This window comes from Eulemur rufifrons, chromosome 7 (genome assembly GCF_041146395.1).
Source record: "Eulemur rufifrons isolate Redbay chromosome 7, OSU_ERuf_1, whole genome shotgun sequence".
NCBI lineage: Eukaryota > Metazoa > Chordata > Mammalia > Primates > Lemuridae > Eulemur > Eulemur rufifrons.
The window spans coordinates 4983752-5008012 of record NC_090989.1 but is presented as its reverse complement, the minus strand read 5'-3'; the positions used below and the strand labels follow the sequence as shown (position 1 = coordinate 5008012).

Below are 24261 nucleotides of genomic sequence, written 5' to 3'. Positions count from 1 at the left end.
GTGAGAGAGGGTCAAAGAGAATTAGAAGGATTTGTTACTATAGAGGGTTGGATAGCTTCCCCTAAAAGTGTCCTTCCTGGAACCTCAAAATGTGACCTTATTTGGAGATAAGGTCATTGCAGATGTAATCAGTTAAGAGGAGCCCATACTGAAATAGGGTGGGATCCTAATCCAGCATGACTGGTGTCTTTATAAGACGAGATGAGACACAAAGATGCACACACACGCTCACACACACACACACACACACACACAGGGAGAGGCCGTGTGATCATGGAAGCAGAGACGGCACTGACGCTTTTGCAAACCTAGGAACGCCCAAGGCTGCCGGCAACACCGGACGCTGGGCAGAGCCGTAAGACAGATTTTCCCTAGAGCCTTTGGAAGCTGCGTGGCCCTGAAGACACCTTGATTGTGGACTTCTGGCCTTCAGAACTGTGCGAAAATAAATTTCTATTATTTGAAAATACCCAGTTTGTGCTGTTTTTCGGTAGTCCTAGGAAAGAAACCAGTCATCATCTAAAAAAAAAAAAAAATGAGTAAAGCAAAGGGAAATTCATTTGTGGTTGTGGGACTGTGGAGCTCTGTGTGAGGTGCGCTCTGTCCAAAGTGGCCAGAGGGGCCCAGGTACGGTGAATAAGCAAGTCCAGGAGAGAAGGCAGGCCCAAAGTTAGGGTCATCTACGTAGAAGCGATGGATGAAGACCTGGGAGACAGATAAAAATGACCAATCGAGAAAGTGGGGGGGCTGGCTGTGAGGTCAACTTACATTTCTGAGTGGGGAAGAAAAGATGTAAGGTCGAGGAAAGAGATAGCACAGAAATAATCAGAAAGAAGGTCAACCAGGGCAGTGTAGTTTTATACACATCAAAGAAGGGCAACTGCTATGAACCATCTTGTGTCCCCTGAAAATTCCTATGTTTAAGCCCTAACCTGCAATGTGAGTGGATTTGGAGTAAAGACGTCAGTAAGGTTAAATGAAGTTGTAAAGATGGGGTCCTAGTCTGATAGGATTAATGTCCTTACAAGAAGAAACATGACAGAGTGAGTCATGTGAGGTCACAGCAAGAAAGAGTCTGTCTGCCCACCACCAAGTGAGCCCTCACCAGAGCCCCACTACGCTGGCACCCTGACCCTACTTCCAGTCTCCAGGACTGTGCAAAAATACATTCCTGTTGTTTAAACCACCCAGTGTGTGGTATTTTGTTCTGGCAGCCAGAGTTGACTAATACAGCAACCAACAGAGGAGGGAGGTCAACTGTGTACATTGCACAGGGAAGTCAGAGAGAAATCGGACCAAGAGACAGCCCACAGATCTGGCATTAGGAAGTCACGGGTGAAACTGAAGCAGTAACTTTCAGTAGAATATAAGAGGCAGAGCCCAAATGATGAGGGTTAGGAATAATAGTGAGTTGGACTATTCTCTCAAAAAGTTTGGAAAGGAAGAAGAAAAGGAAGGAAGGAAGGAAGGAAGGAAGGATTGATTCAAGTTGGCAAAGGGAAAGGTTTCTTTAACATGGGGGGACCTGAGTCATAAGAAATAGAGTCATTACTAAAGAGATGATAGCAGAGATAATAGTGGTGACAACTGAGAAATGAGGTCACAGCAAAGTCGGGGGGTGCTGTGACAACAGCACTGGTGGGAGGTTAAGCTGGAAGGAAAGACATCTCTTACTGCGAGAGGAGACATCAAGTGGAACAGTGTTTGAGGTGGGAGGGGCCCCCGGGGAGAGCTGTTCTCAGACTCCACGAAGTGAAAAGCACGTGATCTTTCGAACATTGGAGGGTCGATCCAGCAGGGCTGAGAATGCAGTGCTGCAAGACGCTGAGGGAAGGCTTGGGAAAGACACCTTCAGCAACACAGAATGGGTTGGCAGGAAACACCCAAAGATTCGGATCAAAAATAAAGAGCCAGTCACAACTAAATGTCACAAATGCTTGGTGCACCCAAGTTCCAGTCTTGCTCAGCGGGCTGAGGAGGGAAAGGGGGACGGCAGTGGCTGCCTGGCCTGGGGGAGTACTCGGGGATGTGGCGACTGAGGAGAGGGTGGGTCCAGGCTGCTAGACTTGACCGTCCTGTCCCATCCGCCCAGCAGTAAAGCCACAAAGGGCTGACGGCCACGGTGGCTCTGCCTGGTGACCTGCCAACTCACCTGCTGGGGGCACTTTCCTCCACCTGGCCAGCCCAGCGCGAAGGCAGCAGCGCCAGAAGCCTGTACAATCTACGCTTATCTCTGGCTTGACAACACCTTGACTTCACACTAACCTAGTAAGTTACTCTGAGTCAAAAATTATATTTCTAAATCTTGAATCCTGTTTTCTTATACTACGGCACCACTGCCTAAGCCAATCTTGATTTTTGACATCTGATTTTAGTTTATTGATAATAATAATGTCAAAGGTGTTATGGTTATCACTGCCCAATATTTATGAAAGATCCTGTTATTCTCTCCAACTTTCCTAAATAAACACTCACAGATAAACAAGAGACCAGAGAATATGCTTGGGCCCAAATTATATCTGGTTGTCTTTGCTGGCCATCTGTTTCCTGTGCATAGAAAGGACCAGACGTCACAGGGAGTGAAGAGAAGAAGGCAGAAGACGCCTCATAGCCGAACGTAAAATGGACCACATTTACATTTAGGTGGAGAAGGAAAGAATGAGTCGATGTGTTTGGAGACATTAATTAGGGGTGGAATCGTTCCCAAGGCCGGAAGTATTTGGATACTAGGCAGTGAAGCTCTTAAAGCATACATTATCGTATTCGCTTACTTTCTCCAACAATTGGTGATGGGCATCTTCAAAAAGTGACTGTTAAAGGCATGAAAAAATAAATGAGCCACCATCATCAAAGAAAATGCATTGTACCAGAAAGAGTTAACACAGTAGGTCTGCGACTGTTGTCCTTATGAAGGCCAGTGTGCAAGGTTACCCCTGGCTGGTAACTGGGATTTGGGAAGGGTTCCCACTGTCCTCCCTGACAAGGTGGCTCACGGTGCCTGAACTGTACACATGACACTCTCCATGCCGAGCACCTGCTTCTCTCTGGGAGTCTGCAACTGGGGCACATGCCAGGCAGAGTGTGCCGACAGGACCAGCCCCCAGTGAGATCCTTGGACACTGAGTCTCCATGGGCTCCCCTGGCAGACAATGTCACATCTCCTGTCACAACTCACTGCAGGGGAACTAGTGCACCCTGTGGGATTCCACAGGGAGAAGACCCTGGGGGCCTGGGGGCTTGTGCCTGTTCTCCTCTGAACGTCAGCTCATTGCCTTTTCCCTTTGCTGCTTTGCCCCATGTCCTCCCCCTGGAATGAATCAGAGCTGCAGATACAACTCTATGCTGAGTCTTTGTAGCAAATCAAACCTTGCTGTGGTCTTGGGGACCCTTGACACATGCATAAAATAATCTGGGAGGTTAAATCTAAGAAAGTGAAAAAATAGCTTGGACAGTAGTTGGCTTGAGAGATGTAATATTCAAATTGGAATTCTAATATCGTGCCATTTTATTGTGAGAGTAAACCAGTGAAACCATTGTTTGTCCACATGAGAAAGCCAAGGCAAAGAAAAGAGAGAGAAAGAGAGAGACACCTTTCCCTGGGTCACCCAGCTAATCTGTGTCAGAGCTGAGATCAAACGTCATATTCTCCAGGAAATCAAGGGGCATTTTAGCCCAACTTAATAATGCAATACCTTCATAGCACATGGCGTTTTACACACACACATACAACACACAGCACACACATCAAACACACACCACACCAAATGCCACACACACGCCTGCACCACACACATGCACCACACCAAACAGCACACACACATACATAGACACACACACAGGCAACACACACATCACACATGCACTGCACACACACATACAACACATACATGGACACATTCCTGAGATCCGCTGGTCTAAATATGCTACCACACTTTCCTTTCTTGATCTCTCTTTTAAAGAAAAAATATTATATTGACATATCTATCTCCATGTGTCTATCGAGCAGTTTCAGTCACTCCACAGTCAAAACCTGGTTTCTGTTTTGGGGCGATAGACCACAAGGTGTAGTTTCCAATTGTAAGAATGGGGAGCAGCCTTCTCCCTGAAGGCGGAGGCTCCGCAGAGCTTGCGCTGGCTGCGCTACTGGGGTGCTCCGGGCCGGGCCGCATCTCTCATGTCCCCACTCTCAGTGTCACAAAGAGCCTCCCCCAGGGCTGGAAACTGCCAGTCTTTAGTGACTTTCAGGTGGCCGTGGAGTAACACGTAAAAACTCAGTGAGCAATAGACTTAAATGGCAAAATTATAGCATAACTGATGATTTAAAAAAGAAAAAGACCAGGACCCTCTCTTCCTGTAAACTTCCATGTGGAATAGATTTCTGTTACCTCACTCTCAAAAATATAGCATGGCCACAAAACGCTACATCTTTCCACCTTTCTAAGTCCGGTGTGGTGCAGACCTCGTGTGCTAAGAATGATTTCCGGGGTTTGAAATGAGGTTCCTAGTTACTAAACATCAATGTAAATAAAAGATTAGATGATGGACAGATAGATACGTGATAATGAATAGAAAAATGTTCCTGTTAACGTTTTCATGTGGTCCTACAAATTCCTATTTAGTGAATGTTGATGAAATGCTTCTTTAAGTCTGCAACTCCCTGGTCCTTTTAAAATCAAAGATGAGGCTATCAGGTGAGTCTGGGTTTGCTCTTTCTGTCATTTCAACGTTGGTCTCGTTCCTTTTCCTTACAAGCTCTTCCAGGGCAGCCCTGGGTCTCAACAAGCCGGCCACCTAACGGCCAAGGCACAGATGACTTTGAAAACGCTCAGCAACTAGCAGTAAAATGAAAACAGAAGTGCCTTAGAGAAAGGGAAGGTTAACTTCTGCAGTCACAGAGCGCTCAGGTGCTGACACCCCCCACAGCACCCTGCTCGTGGCCCCCAAAACTGTGCTTCTCATCTTCCAACGAGAACAGGTCGCATCCCAACTGCTCTTAGTTCAGGTTTGCCGAAACATGCTTAAGGAAAACCTTGCCTGATTTGGTTGACTGTGTCCATAATTTAATTGTTTTCCCCTCTCTAAAATGCAAACAAAGATTTTCTTTAATAACCACGTCTTTTCTGAAACCCTCCCTACTTGCCCATCTGTGTGTCTGTGGTGTTTTGCTGAGGTGTCTGCCACAGCAGGGACACACCAATAGTGACAGCTCAGGAACCCCCCACCCAGCTCCTCAAGGGCAGAAACCACCTCCGCAGGGTTCCGGGCAGGGGTTGCTCCTTAACGCCCAGGTCCTGTGTTATCTAGGGTGCCCAGACACAACTGCGGCCCTCCAAGAACTACATCAAATGCTTCACGTAAAGCGCCGGGTTTATGTCCTTTGATATTTAACACTGGCAGAAAATTATTCACTTTTACTCAAAACACAGGAAGAACATAATCATCCTTGGACCCGAATTCATTGATCCTGAGAGATAAAATTCTCCTTGAGTCATCACTAAGAGAGGTGTTCAGACAGGAAATACTGTACCAGAAAATTGGGCCGCTGCTACAGAGGGAGGCAGTTTCTCGGGGAATAGTAAAATATTTGCTTTTTCCATTTTCCAAATCCGGTTACCCTTGGGCTGTGTCTTTGATGTTAATGTAGCTAAACCCCTGGTGAGATTCTCACAATTTTATCAGAAGAAACAGAAACAGAATGCCGGGCTCGCTCGCTGCAGCCTCCCTAATCGGGAAGAAACTCACCCCCGCCTGGTCCCGGGAAAGCCAGAGACGCAGCTGGCATTATTATTCTTCCCCGGGATGGGCCTCGCCTATCTCAACATCAGCGGCTGTCCAAGCTACTGTGCTTTTATCGGGCTACATTAATATTCTGATATTTTAAAGGCTTTCATTGTGGCGTAAGGCAAGAGAAGAAGGGAAAGGATGTGTAACAAATGCGTATAAACATCTTGGCTCTTGTTTTTCCGGCTCAGTTTAGTGAGGCGAGAAGACAAACAGGTCAGGATCCATCACATTAATGGAGCAGGTTCGGTGAGGCTGGTGCTGTCCCCTAACGTCTTCTCTCTGCGGGTTTACCCGTCACCTGTCACACCAGAGTCTGAGGGTGAATGCTAACCGCGGGGGAAGAGCCCAGGCAGGCAGCAAAGGAGCATCAGACGCTGTGAACCTTTTCTTCCTCTGCGGGACTACGGGGTTCCTGCTTTCAGCCTGTCGGAGTATTTTTTTCAAAGATCGCTGAAAATAAATGAGCTCATTTATGTCCTTGATACTGGTAACCTCGTGACCTCTTACGACGAAGACGCACAACTTGATTCCTGAGTCTACGTGCAGGCGGACTGAAGCCCCCTCTGGGAAGAAGCGAGTGCGTGGTCTGCCGGGTGACACGCTCACGGAAGCCACCACCGGGCGGTCAAGGCTCACGGTGGAACCCACACAGACAGTGCGCTGGTGCTTCTCACCCTGACAAGGCTGTAACCCAGTCATTCATTTGCTCAACCAAGATAAAGGACAAAAATTAGTAAGACATGCTAATGGAAACCATTTGTTTATTTTTATCGGAAAACACCAAAATTTTTAATTTTGTTTTTCCCCGAAAAAGAATCTATAGAAGACAAATATCCATTTCCCTTAGCCAAGATTTCCAGTGTCCCTGGCCTAGAGACCCTCACTCACCTATTCAAAGCAGGACTTTGATGCTCTGGTGGTCCCCAAGGGTCCTCCCAACCCTCCAGTCTGAGCACCCAAGTATCGGGGGGGGCAGCCAGACCACCTCTGAGCAGGCAGCTTCCCACCCTGCCCCTGTGGGCTCCGCCTTTCATCAGCTCCCCGCTCCCCTGCACCCAACGCCGGCTCCCCGCTCTCTGCGGCAGCGTCCCTACACAGGCTTATTTTCATGGCTGAATAGTTAATAGCTTTTCTCCAGAGGGAGAATTCACAAGTAAAGAAAGCAATCTGTGTAGAGTCAGAATATTTCCTGGGACAAATTTCCCAGCCAGATTCCAGCAGGCAAAGATGTCTTCCTAATCCAGGAAGAGGGAGCTGGGTGATGACCAGGAATAACTCTAAAGTAGCTCAATAGGAGACACAGGGGCTTCGGTTTATTTATAAAGCAGAGGCAAGTTTACCTCTTCCAGATCATCTGCTGTGCCCACAGCAGTCAGGATGTCTTTCCTGGAGCTCAGTGCTAATTCAGTGCTAATTCTCCCCTACTCCTGAGGCCTCTGTGCTGTGCATCTGCTGAAGCCAAGAATCTCCAGCGCTTCCCTTCAGCAGCTCAGCCCCTTCAGCGAGAGTGGAGAAGGGAGGTCCCAGGTTCCTCCTCTCAACCACACACACACACACACACACACACACACACACCACCTCCCACGTGGTTGGTCGAGGAAGGCCGACCTTCATCCTTACCTGTTCCCAGTCCTGGCCACCAAAAAGAAGTATAATCCTTCTCCACCTAAACCATATGAAACTGGTTTATTTCTTAATATCCCCAATGTTTTTAACTATTTGTCACCTCCAGTGACTTCCTGACCTCCCTCTGTGGCAGTTTTGATGGGTGGAGCTCAGGCACTGGGAACAGGGTCCAACCCTGGCAGTGAGCAGTAGCAAGTCATGTCAAAAGGCTTAGTTTCCACACTTCCTGCTTGCAGATCATAACCCTGATTTGGGGCCCTGTTGTCATTTTTAATTACAGTTTTAACAGAGTCAGGTTGAACTACCTGAGTATGAAATCTCACTCTCTCTCCACCCCCCCACCCTAGGCTTACTTACCAACAAATAAAAGCCTGTTATTGATGTATTCCTCAATAACAAACATTTGTGCAACATTTGTTTTCTAGATGTCATTGCAAAGAAAGAGAAGCCAAGTGCTTATACACAGTACATGCAGTGGCTTTTAAAATTTTACCAAAAGATGAAGCTCCAATGCATGACTGAGGCAAGGATGTGGGAGCTAATGGTTCCTACCAGCAAGACACAAACTCCATGTTCTGCATGCCAGCATCCTCCCCGCTTACCAGATAGAAAATTCCTTTTTTATTTAATTAGGTTCACATTGGAAGGAAAATAAAGTCTATTCACATAGATTGCAAAAAGCTGAAACCTGCATTTGGGTCGACCACTAACTAAGGATGTCTAGGAATCAGCAGAACACACATCTAATGTTAGCTAGATAGACACACATAGATACGTAAAACCTGGTAGATATTTCTATTCCTCACCCAGATTTTCAGTTCTTCTCTCCTTTCATGCACATGCCCCACTGAAGTCACACATGGCCAAGAGACTTGCTTTGGCCAATTAAAGATGAACAGAAATGACGTATCAGCTCCAAGTAGAAGCGCTAAGAGGCAGCTTATAATTCTCCTGTGCTCTCTTCCTCTGCCAGAGCAGCCCCTAAGCTGTAAATTTGGATGGCAGTTTTCTAAGATGGTGGAGTCTCCATCAGCTTGGGCTCTTGAGTCTCAGAGATTGAAAATAGAGCCCCAAATTCTTCCCCTCTCTGAATCCACACACCTCCACTATGTAGATTTGAGGGCTATTCCCTTCTGACTCTGAGCTTAGCCAGATGACTGTTATCACATCTCTCTCCCTGTCATTATGAAAACCAAAATGACCCCTAAGAAGAGAAGATTAAGATCATGAAATTTTGAAATTTAGTGAATAATTGTGTACAGGTAAATCTCTATTCTGATTGTTGCAATCATATTTCAGTTCTTAAGCTTAGAATATTCAATACCCTAAGTTAACAAATTATGAAGATTCATCAACATAACAGCAAGGAATTTATTATTCATTGAAGCATGACGGGTTTGAAATCACTGTAAAGACAATATTAAGAAAAAGCCCTAAAAACTTCCATTATACTGTAGATTCTTTTAATGTCTTTAATGACAAAATATTTTACTTTTGATTTGGATCTTTTACATTGGCTTCTAGTCTTTGATGTGCAGTAACCTATACTCTCTAGCTAATCAAAAGCTGAAAAACAAAAACAGTATGTCACCATGAACGTTTAGTTCCAAATTCTTCCCTCTATAAATTGATCAAATATTGCTTAGTCAAGAATTACATTAAAATGCATGTTGTGTGTGTGTCTGTGCTCACACGTGAGTACGTAAAGACATGAAAAGAAAAGCAACTATTTCTGATCCACATTAGAACACAAACCATGCTCATCACCATTCTTTTCCAAAAGCATCCAGCACCTTTTCAGATATGCTGACAGTCATTACCCAAGGACATGTAAAACAGGAAAACCAAGCATCACGCCAACGGTGGCCTTTCCAGGTAAATAGTGCACAGCGAGAAATCAACTTAAATATTAATGCCCTTAGAAACAAAGAGCCCCCATTTCTTAGAGGCTAAATTTAAATTTTCTTTTCTGGACACCAAACATAAGCCAAGACATTACTCATATGCAAATATATATTTCGGTGCTGAATATATATTCTTAATAGTATCTTCAAGAAAGAAGTCATGTACAACATAACCCTTAAGACATTTGAAAGTGCTAAAAAAGCACAGAATTAGGGCTTCCATTTTCCAGGTTTTAGTTTCAGAATATCAGTCATGTTGTATCACTGAGGTCTCTCACAGACGCACAATATGACTACTTTGTTTTTAGAAGCAGAAATAAAACCACAATTTCCTCATAAAAGTTAACATAATGGCTATACGAATTGTGGGAATAACTAATATCTACCCAGCAGTCCATTCGCCCAGAATATCTGAATCGAGCCATTGTAAACCAACATAAAATCCTTATATCATTTATTTATTAAAAAAAATCATTATTTATAAAACAACATCAACCTGAAGGATACTAATTCTTAATTACAATGAACACATAAGTGGAGACCCGGTTCCATCTCTGAGATCACCTTTTTGGAAGGTGAGCCCGGCACCTGCAACCTGGAGACGCACAGCCTACCTGAGACAAGTGAAACAGTGTCTTTCTCCCATGAGACGACAGTGATGTACGCCTCCACCGAGGAGGGGATAATGCACTTGAAGACCGCGACATTGCCTCTCATGGTTTTCTGGTCCTCCACACGGACTGTATAGGGCTCCCGTAAAACTGGAAGGCAGGAAGAGACCCTCGGTAAGGCACGAAGTCATCAGACTAACTGTGAGAGTATCTCATCGTAATAGATGCATTGTAGCACACATATCAATTGCATAACATACATCAATTGGGAAAAAATTAACACCTACATTTCATGTCTTTCATCTCCCAACTTGAAAAAACATGCACTCCATTAACAATACGCTACACTCTGTACCAGAGGGGCATTCCACAGCACATTGTTTAATTTATATGTATTTGTAACTTCCAAATTTCCTGTTGTTATTGATTTCTAGTTTTATTCCCTTACATTCAAGAAAAGTTACTTGATACGATTTTGACTTTTTGAAATTTCTTGAGACTTGTTTTGTGGCCTAACACATGGTCTATCCTGGAGAATGTTCCATGTGGTGATGAGAAGAATGTTTATTCTCCAGCAGATAAATTAAATGTTCTGCAAATGCTCTTTTTTAGGTCCATTTAGTCCAGACTATAGTTTAAGTCTGATGTTTCTTTATATATTTTCTGCCTGGATGATCTGTCCATTGCTGAAAGTGAGGTATTAAAGTCTCCTACTATCGTTGTAGTATAGTCTATCTCTCCCTTTCGATCTATAAATGGTTGCTTTATATATGAGGGTACACTCATGTTGGGTGTGTATATATTTACTATTGTTATATCCTCTTGCTAAATTGACCCCTTTATCATTATATAATGATCTTCTTTGCATCTTTTTACAGTTTTTGTCTTAAAGTCTATTTTATTTGATATATGTATAGATACTCCTGTTCTTTTTTGGTTTCTGTTTGTATAGAATACCTTTTTTCATCTCTTCACTTTCAGTCTATGTGTGTCTTTATAGGTGAAATGAGTTTCTTATAGGCAGCATATAGTTGGGTCTTGTATTCTAATCCATTCAGCCACTCTATTTCTTTTAACTGGAGAATTTAATCCATTTAAATTTAATGTTATTATTGATAGGTAAGGACTTAATATTGTCATTTTGTTACTTCCATTCTATTCGTTTTGTAACTTCTCTTTTCCTTTCTTCCTTACTGTCTTCTTTTGTGATTAAATGATTTTCTCTGGTACTAACTTGAATTCACTGCTTTTTCTTTTTAGTGTTATCTTTTATAGGATTTTGTTTTGTAGTTACCAGAAGGCTTACAAAAAAATTCTATAGTTATAACAAGTTATTTAAAACTGATACCAACTTAACTTTGATGACAAATAAGAAGAAAATGCCTATTTATTAAACAAGGATCACACAGTTGCTGTTTATTACTACAGACACACATCATTTTATTTCTGTTCACTTTATTGTGCTTCACAGATATAGTGTTTTTTACAAATTGAAGATTTGTGGCAACCCTGTGTCAAGCAAATCTACTGGTGTTATTTTTCTAACATCATGTCTCTGTGACATATTTGGTAATTCTCACAATATTTCAAATTTTTTCATTGTTTTTATATCTGTTATGGTGATATGTGATCAGTGATCTTTGATGTTACTATTGTAATGATTTGGGGGTGCCATGAACCATGTCTATATAAGATAGCAAACTTAATAAATGTTTTATGCACTCTGACTCCTCCACCCACTGGCCATTCTCCATCTCTCTCCTTCTCCTCAGGCCTCCTTGTTCCCTGAGAAACAAGAATATTGAAATTAGGCCAATTAATAACTCTACAATGGGCTTCTAAGTGTTTAAGTCAAAGGAAGAGTTGCACGTCTCTCACTGTAAATCAAAAGCTAGAAATAATTAAGCTTAGTTAGGAAGACATGCCAGAAGCTGAGATAGGCTGAAAGCTAGGCCTCTTGCACAAGCAGTTAGCCAAGTTGTGAATTCGAAGAAAAAATTCTTGAAAGGAATGAAAATGCTACTCCAGTGAACTCATGAATGACAAGAAAGTGAGACAGCCTCATTGTTGATATGGAGAAAGTTTTTGTTGTCTGGGTAAAAGACCAAACCAGGCACAATATTTCCTTAAGTCAAAGCCTAATGCACAGTAAGTCTCTAATTCTCTTTGAAGGCTGAGAGAGGTAAGGAAGCTGCAGAAGAAAAGTTGGAAGCTAGCAGAGGGAGGTTCATGAGATTCAAGGAAAGAAGTTACCTCCTTAACATAAAAATGCAAGGGAAGCAGCAAGTGCTAATGTAGAAGCAGCTTAGGTTATCTAAACAACCTAGCTGAAATAATTGATGAAGGTAGCTGCAGCAAACAACAGATTTTGATGTAGATGAAACAGTCTTCAATTGAAAGAAGAAGTCATCTAGGACTTTCATAGCTAGAAAGAAGAAGTCAATGTCTGGCTTCAAATATTCAAAAAACTGACTCTCTTGTTAGGGGCTTGTAGCTGGTAACTTTAAGTTGAAGCCAATGCTCATTTACCATTAAAAATCCTAGGGCTATAAGAATTATGCTAAATCTATTCTGTCTGCACTCTAGAAATCGAACAACAAATCCTGGATGACAGCACATCTGTTTATAGTATGATTTATTAAACATTTTAAGCCCACTGTTGAGACCTACTGCTCACAAAAAAAGATTTCTTTCAAAATATTACTTCTCATTGACAATGCACCTAGTCATCCAAGAGCTCTGATGGAGGTGTACAAGGAGATGAATATTGTTTTCATGATTGCTAACACAATATCCATTCTGTAGCCCATAGATCACAGTGTAATTTTGACTTTTAAGTCTTATGATTTAAGACGTACATTTTGCAAGCATATAGCTGCCATAGAGGGTGATTCCTTTGACAGTTCTGGGCAAAGTAAATTGAAAACCTTCACCATTCTGTATGCCATTAAGTACATTTATGATTCATGGGAGAAGGTCAAAATAGCAGCACAAACAGGAATTAGAAAGATTTGATTCCAACCCTCATGGATGACTTTGACGAGTTTAAGACTTCAGTGGAGAAAATAACAGCAGATGTGGTAGAAATAGTAAGAGTAGTAGAATTATAAGTAGGATCTGAAGATGTGACTTAATTGTTGCAATCTCATGATAAAACTTGAATGGATGAGGAGTTCCTCCTCACGGATGAGCAAAGAAAGTGGTTCCTTGTGATGGAATCTACTCCTGGTCAGGATGCTGTGAGCATTGTTGAAATGACAACAAAGGATTTGTTGATAACTAAGTTACATAAACTTAGTTGATAAAGCAGCAGTAGGGTTGAGAGTACTGACTTTAATTTTGAAAGACATTCTACTGTGGGTAAAATGCTATCAAATAGTACCACATGCTACAGAGAAATCTTTTTGTGAGAGTAAGAGTCTAGTGATGTGAAAAACCTCCTTATAATCTTATTTCTTAAAAATTATCACAGCCATACCAACCTTCAGCAACCATCACCCCGATCAACCAGCAGCCACCAACATGGAGGCAGTAAGACCCTCCACCAGCAAACAGATTGCAACTCGCTGAAGGTTCAGATGAGTTTTAGCATTTTTTTAGCAATAAAGTATTTTTAATGAAGGTATGCACATTGTTTTTTCAGACATAATGCTATTACACATTCAATAGAACACAATATGGTGTAAACATAACTTTTCTATGCACTGGAAAATGAAAAAAATTCATGTGACTTGCAAAATTCAATTGCAGTATTGGCTTTATTGTTGTGGTCTAGACCCAAACCCACAATTTCTCTGTGGTTTGCCTGTATTCATCCCTCTCTGTTAGCCTTAATTCTTTAAAATATAAAAGCTTTTTAAAACACAAATATCAGTAAACACGGAATAGTCTCATTTCATGATTTACTATGAAAATTAATTTAACCAAATCAGAGCCAACTGCCTATTTTATGGGGCCCATGAGAAAATGAAAATCCAGGGTCCTTATCTACAAGGAGGAAGAAAGTGCCTTTAAACATACTAAATATTAAACTTTTTTTTTCTCTGTGTTCTCTCTCTCTCTCAACTTGTCATGTTGTTTTTTCATTCGCTATTTAATGTCACACTCCCCCCGGCAGTGATAATCTCCAGGCAAGCGCAGACCCTCACCAGCACCCAGAGCCCCCACCTCACCAGTGGACACACTCAGCCCATCAGCTGTGGGGGTCCCCTCTGGCCAGCTGCCATGCACTGGGCTGATAAGCCATCCTTGGCTGGGGATGGGAACCACAGTCTCCACCTCCCACCTGCCCATTGCCCTTACCCACAATGGACAGGCAACCCCTAAGGGACCTTGACCTCCATGCTGGGACACTCCTGGTGTCTGAGTTGGAGGCAGGCAGGAGGCTCACAATGAATGAAACCTTGGCCCACTGCCTTTTACCTAAACTGATCACACAACTACAATGCCTGCCTGTGAGCAGCCAGCAGCCTCTATTTCCTTCATCTGAAAATAGAAACAGTGTCTATCTTGCATGATTGTACAGATTAAAATAAAAAATGTCTTTAAAGTACGTGGCACAATTTCTAGCACGCAATCACTTTATTCATTGGAGTTGTTCTGATTGCTGGTAAGAGGAGCCTGCACGAGAGACCTTAAGCTGGAATAGGGGACATCCTTTAAAGACACTGGGAATGTGCAACTGGGCCTTGGGAAGGGGCCACAGCCTCCCTCTCTCTCTTTCTTTCTCTCGTTTTCTGGCTTCATCTTTCCCTTTTCCCACAGGCAGGCTTCCTCTCCTTTTCAGGTTCACATGGAAGAAAAAAGGTGCATGGCCCACGTTCCCAAGCCTCCTGAGGACACATTAACTGTCTGTCATGAGATATCCATTCTCAGTTCAGAGGGCGTCAGACACGAACTGACGGTCCAGCTTGGTCCACCTATCCCCCCGTCCCATCACCTGTGGCTGAGGGTCCAGGGATGTTTCGCATGACGTGGAAGTTAAGGGGGTTACTGTGGGCTGGGTGGGGAGGTACAGAGATGCCCACCAAATGTGTAGTTATTATTAGCTACGTTTATCATATGAACAACAAGACAAGTCTCTTAAGTAAACAGGCCATGTATAACTATGCATGTTTATTGATAAGTTTTGATATAAGTACACATGCATGAAGTCACCACCACAGTTAACGAACCATCAAGATGATGAACAGATCTGTCACCCAAAAAGTTCACGTGTTCCCCTTTAACGCCTTCTTCCCAATCCTTGCACACCCCGCCTTCTCAGGCAACCGCTAACTACCTGGCACTTTCAGAGTTTTGTGTACTGCAAATGGAATCCCATAGCACAGACTTTCTCATCTGGCTTCTTTCACTCAATATAATTATTTTGAGACTCCTCTCTGTTATTGAGTTTTACGACAGTCCATTTCGTTACACTGTCAAGTGGTGTTTAGTTGTATGGGGAAACCACAATTTGTTTACTCGTTTACCTGTTGACGGGCTTTGACCCAGTTTTGGCTCTTAGAAATAAAGCTGCTAAGAACATTCCTGCAAAAGTCTTTGTGCGAACAAATGCTTTGGGTAAGCACCTAAGAATAGAATGGCTGGAATATATGGTAGGTGTAGGTTTATCTCTTAAAGAAATTGTCAAACTGTTTTCCAAAGAGGTAGCACCATTTGACAGTCCCACCAGCAGCGAATGGGTGTCCCAGCTGCTCCACACCCTCACCGACACTTGATCGGGTCAGTCTTTTAAATTTTATATGTGTAGAGCTATCTATCTCATTGTGGCTTTAATTTGCATTTCATTAAAGATTAATAATGTTAACCATCAATTCATGTGCTTACTAGCCATTACATATCTTCTTTGATGAAGTGTCTCTTCAAAATTCTCGCCCATCTTTAAAAATAGGATTGTTTGTTTTCTTATTACTGAGTTTTTAGATTTCATTACATTTCTGGATAATAGTCCTTCAACAGATGTGTGTTTTAGAAGTCTTTCTTCCCAGGCTGTTGCTTGTATTTTTATTCTTCTAACAATGTCTTTAGAAAAGAACTTTGACATTTTAATAAAACCCAATATAGCAATTTGTTTTTATGAACTTTGCTTTTGGTATCATATCTAAATAATCTTTACACAATCTAAGATTATAAAAGTTTCCTCCCATATTTCTTCAAAAAGTTTTATAGTTTTGAGCTTATATTTAGGTCTGTGATCCATTTTGAGTTAATTTTTGTATATGGTGCAAGATATGGATTGAAACTCAATTTTTTACATATGGATAGACAATTTTTCCAGCATCATTTGTTGAAATGACTATTTTTTTCACTGAATTGCCTGTGCACCTTTGTCAATTTTTATAAATATTTATCTCTATATATGTGGGTCTATTTCTGAATTATATTGTACATTATTTATGTTTATAATAAGTTCTTTATAATAATTTTTAAAATCAGATAGTATTAGCCATTATGAATAATTGTTCATTTTTCAAGGTTGTTTTGGCTATTCTAGGTCTTTTTGATTTCCATATAAATTTTAGAATCAACTTATTAATTTCTATTTGTATAAAAAGCCTGCTTGGGTTTTCATAGGATTTGTATTGAATCTATAGATCATGTGGGGGAGAACCAACATCTCAACAACACTGAATCCTCCAAACCATGAAAAAAACTATATTTCTCCTATGATTTCCTTCTTCTTTAATTTCTCTCAGCAATATTTTATAATTTTCAGTGTACAGATCTTTCACATTTTGGGTCAGACGTACTCCTAGATATTTCTTATTTTTTTATACTATAAATTATATTTTTAAAAATTTCTACCTATAATTTGCATACATGTGTGTGTTGATTTTGTATACCTCAATCTTGATAAAGTCACTTAGTTCCAGTAGCTTTTTCGTAGATTCTATCAGATTTTCTCCATCAGTAATTGTCATCTACAAACACAGACAGGTGAACTTCTTTCTTTGCAATCAGGACATATTTTAATTTGTTTTTCTTGTTATATTGCACTGACTAAAACCTCCAGTACAATTTGGAATAGAAGTAGTGAGACACACTCTGGTATAGTCCTTCATTTGGGGGGCAAAGCATTTACTCTCCACTATTAAGTATGATGTTAGCTTTTGTAGGATTTTTGTAGTTACTTTTTATCAGATTGAGAAAATTCCCTTCTAATGCTAGTTTTTTGAGAGTTTTTTTTTTTTTTATCTTAAATGGATGTTGGATTTCATCAATGCTTTCCTGCATCTGTTGAAATGATCACATGGTTTCTACTTTTAATATGTTAATATGGTGAATTACATTGATTAATTTCAAATGTGAAACCCATCTTGCATTCTGGAGATAATCCCTATGTGGTTGCACCGTATTATTCTTTTTATATATTATTAGACTCAATTTGCTAAATTTTTAGAATTTTTACATCTGTAATTAGAGACATATGTCTGTAGTTTTCTTATAATGTCTTTGTCTTGTTTTAGTATCAGGGTAGTGCTGACCTCATAAAATGATTTGGGAAGTATTCTCACCTTCTCAATTTTATGGAATAAATTTGTTGAAAATTTTTATTTCTTCCATAAATGTTTAGTGGAATTCAATAATGAAGCCATTTGAGCCTAAAGTTTCATTGTAGGAAATTTTTACCTATAAATTCAAATTCTCTGACAGATACAGGGTTATTCAGTTTATCTATTTCATCTCGAGTGAGTTGTGATATTCTGTATCTTTCAAGGAATTTTTCATTTCATCTAAGTTGTTGAATTTATTGTTATGTACTTGTTCTTCATAGTACCTTATTATCATTTTAATATTTATAGAATATATAGTGATGTTGCCTCCTCATTCTTGGAGGTAACATCACTTGAAGCTTTCTTTCAATGCTTTATTTTAATTAGATTTTTTGATGAAGATAGTGTATCTTTTCCCATCCTTTTACCTTTCACCTATTTGTGTATTTATATTTAAAGGGTGTCACTTGTAAGCAGTGGTGAATCCAATCTGGCAATCTCTGCCTTATAATTCAGATTACTGGAGCATTTACATTTAGTTAGATGTTGATATCTGTCATCTGGCTATTTGATTTCTATTTTTACCATCTGTTCTTTGTTTCTTTCTTCCTTTTATTCTTTGTTTTGGGTTGAATATGTTTTTAATGAGTCTTTTTTTTTCTCCTTTGTGGGTTTATTAGATATAACTCTTTGTTTTGTTATTTTAATGCTTGCTTTAGGTTTTATAGTATATACCTTATAACTTGTCACCATTATATTCAGGTGATATTACACAATTTCACACATAGCAAAAGAACCTTACAATATTATATTCCCATGTCTTTATTCTAGGCCTTAATGCTATTGTTGTCATACATTTTACTTCTACCTATGTTACAAACTTCACAAAACATTATTATTTTTGTTCAAATAAATTATCTTTTAAAATATTTTAATTTTTTTAAAAAATATGATTTATAAACCCATGTGGTTACCATTTTCATTGCTCTTTTTTCCTTTGAGTAAATCCAAGATCAAATCAGGTGTCATTTTTTTTCTTCTGATTGTAGGACTTTAAGATTTCTAATAGTGAGATTCAGGTGCTAATGAATTTTCTACTTTTGTGTGTCTGAGAAAGCCTTTATTTCACCATTATACCATCATCATTCTTTAAAGAGTTGGAAAAAAATAATTCTATGCTTTGTATGGAACCAAAGGAGACCTCATACAGCCAAAGCAATCTTAAGCAAAAAGAACAAATTGAGAGGCATCAGTCTATCAGACTTTGAGCTTTACTGCAAGACTACAGTAACCAAAACAGCATGGTACTGGCACAAGAATGGAGATACAGACCTTTGGAACAGGACTGAGAATCAAGACATAAAACCATCCTCATATTGTTATATAATCTTCAACAAAGCAGACAAAAATATACATTGGGGAAAAGAATCCCTATTCAATAAATGGTGCTGGGAAAACTGGATAACCACATGCAAAAGATTGAAACTGGATCCCTACCTCTCACCTCTCACAAAAATCAATTCACGATGGATAACAGACTTAAACCTATGGTGTGAAACCTTAAGAATTCTAGAAGAAAATGTTGGGAAAACTCTTATAGACATCTGTCTAGGCAAAGAATTTATGAAGAAGATCCCCAAAGCAATCACAGCAGCAACAAAAATAAATAAATGCCACCTAATCACATTAAAAAGTTTCTGCACTGCCAAGGAAACTATTATTAGAGCTAATACACAACGTACAGATTGAGAAAAAATATTTGCATGCTACACATCCAATAAAGGGCTGATAACAAGAATCTATATAGAACTTAAGAAAATTAACAAGAAAAAATCAAACAACCCCATCAATAAATGGGCAAATGACATGAACAGAAACTTTTCAAAAGAAGACAGAATAATGGCCAGCAAACATATAAAAAAGTGTTCAACATCTCTAATAATTAGGGAAATGCAAATAAAAGCCACATTAAGATATCATCTAACTCCAGTGAGAATGGCCTGTATCAAAAAGTCCCAAAACAACAAAGGCTGTCATGGATGTGGAGACACAGGAACACTTTTACACTGCTGGTGGGACTGCAAATTAGTACAACTCCTGTGGAAAGAAATTTGGACATATCCCAAAGAGCTAAAAAGAGAAGTATCATTTGATCCAGCAATCCCACTACTAGGCAGCTACCCAAAGGAAAAAAAGACATTCTATAATAAAGATATCTGCACTCGAATATTTATGGCAGCACAATTCACAATTGCAAAGATGTGGAAACAACGCAAGTTCTCATGAATACGAGTATATTAATAAAATGTGGTATATGTATACAATGGAATACTACTCAACTACAAAAAACAATGGTGAACTAGCACCTCTTGTATTATTCTGGATAGAGCTTGAGCCCATCCTTTGAAGGGAGGTCTCACAAGGATGGAAAAACAAACACCACATATACTTGCCATCAAATTGGTACTGACTGATCAACACTAAGGTGCTCACATGGAAGTAATATTCATTGGGTGCTGGTCAGGTGGGTGGGGGGGGGTAAATTCACAACTGCAGACCACACTGTATGGGGGAAGGGCACGCCTGTAGCCCTGGCTTGGGTGAGGCAAAGGCATTACATGTAATCAAAATGTTTGTACCCCCATAATATTCTGAAATTAAAAAAATAAAAGATTTTCTGAGCAAAAACTAAATAAATAAAAGCATAGCTCCACTAGGTATAGAATTGTAGATTTACAGATTAATAACATACTTTAAATATGTTGCTACACTGTTTTTCCACATTGATTTTGACAAATCTGCTGTCATCCTTATCTTTGTTCTTTTGTTTGTAGTATGCCTTTCTTCTGTGACTATTTTTAATATTTTCTCTTGATCCCTGATTCTGAGCAACTTTATTATAATGTTTCTTGGTGTATTTTTTGTCACACGTCTTAAGCTTGGGGTTTGTTGAACTCCTTAGATCTGTGGGTTTACAGTTTTCATCAAATTTGGAAAATTCTGGTCAGCATTTCTTTAATTTTTATTTTTGGTCTCACTGTCCTTTCCCTGGGGGCTTATTTGTACAAAAAGTTACTTGAAGTCTTTTTCAAATTTTTGGAATAGACTTGAATTTTTAGAGCAATTTTAGGCTTAAATAAAAATTTCACAGAAAGTTCTCATACACTTCATTCTCCTTACCCTTCTCTAATCTCTCTCATTATTCGCATCTTGCATTAGGGTGATACGTTTGTTACAATTAATGAACTGAACTGATAATTATACATTAGTGTTAACTAAAGCCCCTAGTGTGCATTAAGTTCCACCGTATGTTGTACAGTTCTACCCCTAATGTCAGGGACACACTGTTACAGGATCACACAGAACAGGTTCACTACCCTAAAATCCCCTGAGCTCCACCTATTCACCCCTCCCTCCCCGCTGACCCCTGACAACCACTAATCTTCCTACTGGGTCTATAATTTGCCTCTTCCAGAATGACATACATGTGGAACCATACAGTATGAAGGTTTTTCAGATTTTTTTAAAATTTAGTAATATGCATTTACGTTTCCTCCACGTCTTTTCATAACTTGATAGCTCATTTCTTTCTATTGCTAAGTAATACTCTACTGTATAGTTGTACTATGTTTGTTAAAGAGAAACTATTCTAATACCATTAAAAAGGCAAGGAAGACTTTTTTTTTATTCAAGACTATTGCAGCGGGAGCCATGACTATTGCGACAGGGGAGAGTAATCAACTCCATATACAAGGAGGATGCGTGGGGGGTCTATCTCCTGTGAGCAGACTGAGGGGCCTGGGATGGAAACTGCAAGAGGAGACATCAAGGACAGGGGGTTTCTTGCTAAAGTGGCCTAATAATTACAGGAAGGACAAAAATTTATACATCAAAGGTAGGGGATGAGGAACTTGATCAGATACCAAAGGTGATCAAGTACCAAGGGTAGGAGGATAACTAAGCAGGATTCTTGCTGACTCTGGACACCCACAGACAGTCACACAAAGCCACGGATGAGGCCAAGCTGGGAGAGGGCCCAGAGGACCCTGGCCCAAGTTTGGTCAAGGACAGTCTTTGTCATTACCCACTCATGTACTGAAGGGCATGTTTGTTGCTTCCATTTTTTTGGCAATTGTGACTAAAGATGCTACCCAAATTCACGTGCGGATTTTTGTGTTCTCCATCCAGAAACTTCAGGCAGTAAATGGGGGCGATCGTGGGGCTCGCCTTGTCATTTGCAGTTCCTCCAGAGCCACTTTCCTTCACTGCCCCAGGTCCAGTCTGGAACATGGCTCTTCACATGTTCTGTCTGTGTTGGGTTTTTTGTTTGTTTGTTTCTCGGTTGTTTCAGATAAAAGGGCAAAGTTGGCCCCAATACTCCATCTTGGTCATACACAAAAGCCTCATTCAAATGTGAGCGAGCACAGTTTACTCAGGAGAAAACAATCACCAGGAATGTTTGACTTGCCCAAGATCACACAGCTAATCGCTGCCTGCTAAGTAGGACATACAGCCCAGTGAGGGGCAAGAGTTTCAAGTGGCCCGTCTGCACCTCGGCCTTAGCATAGAAAGGGCAAGAAAGCATGTTGTGTTAGAACCAGGACTGCAGATTAATGAGACATGATGAGTGAAAAACTTCTTGCAATTGTAGGCACCAGAACTAGGTCAAAACTGCTGACAATTGTGAAGAACAAGACTTCCTTGTGCTACCAATGGGAAGACTGTGAAGCCAGTTTACCTAATGGATTATTTCAGGGAAATCTCAACACCAATCTAAAGGGACATTTAGGATGACCTGATACTCGAGAGGATACCCCATGAGTGAGTGTTCACTGGACTCAAACCTGCAGTTGAGCTGTCAAAGGGTAACATGTGGCCCTGACCTGCCCTTCAGAACAACCATCCAGTTCTGTACCAGCATCTATGTTACCACGATGAAACCAGATTTCTTTCTTTTCTTTCTCTTTTTCTTTTCTTTTCTCTTTCTTTCTTTCTGACAGGGTCTCACCCTGTCACCCAAGTTAGAATGCCATGTCATCAACCTAGCTCACAGCAACCTCAAACTCCTCAGCTTAAACAATCCTCCTGCCTCAGCCTCCCGAGTAGCTCGGACTACAGGCATGTACCCCCATGCCTGGCTAATTTTTCTATTTTTTGTCTTGTTGTGTTGCTCAGGCTGGTCCAAAACTCCTGGGCTCAAGCGATCCTCCCACTTCAGCCACCCAAAGTGCTGGGATTACAGGCGTGAGCCATGGTGCCCAGCCCAGATTTTCAAGCATACAATACATAATCTAAAAGATTAGGGTAACCATAATGTGTTCATGATAGGAATCAAAATTAAATAAGTTTCATTTGGGCAACCGGATGGCCTATCGTATGTGCTCAGACTGCCACAGTAGGTGCATGTATGCTGGACTCATGTTCTGCAGGGGTTCAGATGTCAAGAATGTCAGCACATAAACAGCAAGAGCACAGCTGTGTGGAAGGAGGTGATTAGCATAGATGCCAGAAGAGACGATGTCATTCCCGTCCTTCCAAAACTTTCAGTGTCTTACAAAAACAACTAATTCCACGTCAAATCTAGAAACCAGCAGTTAGAACGGGAGGAAACACTGAATTCCCCTAATAGAAAACCCAAGGCAGAAGTAACAGATTAATATGTACAGATATAGCTGCTGGAAATTTCAGGTTTCTCTGTAAGTGGTGTTTTGTAGATTATAAATATGTTTTTATAACACATCATTAAAATGTTCAATCTGTCAGGTAAAAAGCATTCACTGCATATCCTTGTTTGTCAGGTTTCGAGATCCCTATACAAATTTTATTCATTTTATTGTAATTATTTGCCATATCAAATTTACATATATCTCGATGAAAGCCAATCTTTTCTTCCCCTTTCTTAAGTGAATTCTTGTGCACGTCTTGGAATTCATGAGAATGTCAGGGAGATCAAAATATAGTTGGGAAAATGACTAGCTAGCGGCATGAGTCATAGTCTAATGTGTGATTGCTTACATCAAAGAGATCATATGCAGGAATTCAGAAACATCTCATATTTTCTTCACGTTGTGATGTCTTCCACTAGCACCTACTCACTTACTGCAGAAATTACTGCAAAGCTCCCCAGCTACCTGGTGTATAAGACAACAATCAAAGTCACATTCTCTTTGCCCTGCCATTATATTATGTCAGTCTACACAAGTATTTCAGATCTAGGCTTAAAAAAAATTAAAATGCTGTTTTCTAACAGGAGTCTAGCTGTGAGTTTGTTTTGCAGGGCTTTGTGAAATCTATAGAACCACACAATACATCCTGTATATATATATAGCCTCTGATGTTCGTGTATCTCACACTAAGTATGCCTGGGTTGACTTGTAGCAATGGTGATTAAAAAAAGACAGTTTGTTATTAAAAGGAACATTGCCAATTTAGGATTGATGCACTGATAACATTTCAGCAACATGTGCTATAGTCAAAAATGTTAAAATAGCCTTCTTATTTCACAAGGAAAGCAAGGATATTAGATTGATTCTGTTTCTATTACAGCACACACTGATGCTATGGTTTTATTCCAGCTCAACCATTTGTCTATTCTCTCTCTTTTTTTCTCTTTTTTTTCTCTCCTAGGATGGGGTGGGGGAAGGGATAGGGAGGAAAACAGAGGTGGAAGTAAATACACTGGGTGTGTGGGACACTGGAAAGTTGAGTTAGGGTATTAATACTCAAAATATAACAAGTCTGGGATATAGTTTAGAACTTACCAACTTGATAATCACTATGTCAAGTTCTAGTTCCAACAATGAAATGCACTCTGAAATCTAAATAAGGTACACTCTGAGA

General features: G+C 40.4%; 1 protein-coding gene across 1 annotated transcript in view; it reads right to left on the bottom strand.

Annotated features, from left to right (window-relative positions):
- DSCAM (DS cell adhesion molecule) overlaps window positions 1-24261 on the bottom strand; it is a 740578-nt gene that overhangs the window by 592020 nt on the left and 124297 nt on the right. Inside the window, exon 4 of the mRNA XM_069471934.1 lies at window positions 9929-10075. Coding sequence (XP_069328035.1) covers window positions 9929-10075 — 147 coding nt within the window. The remainder of the gene's footprint in view (window positions 1-9928; window positions 10076-24261) is intronic.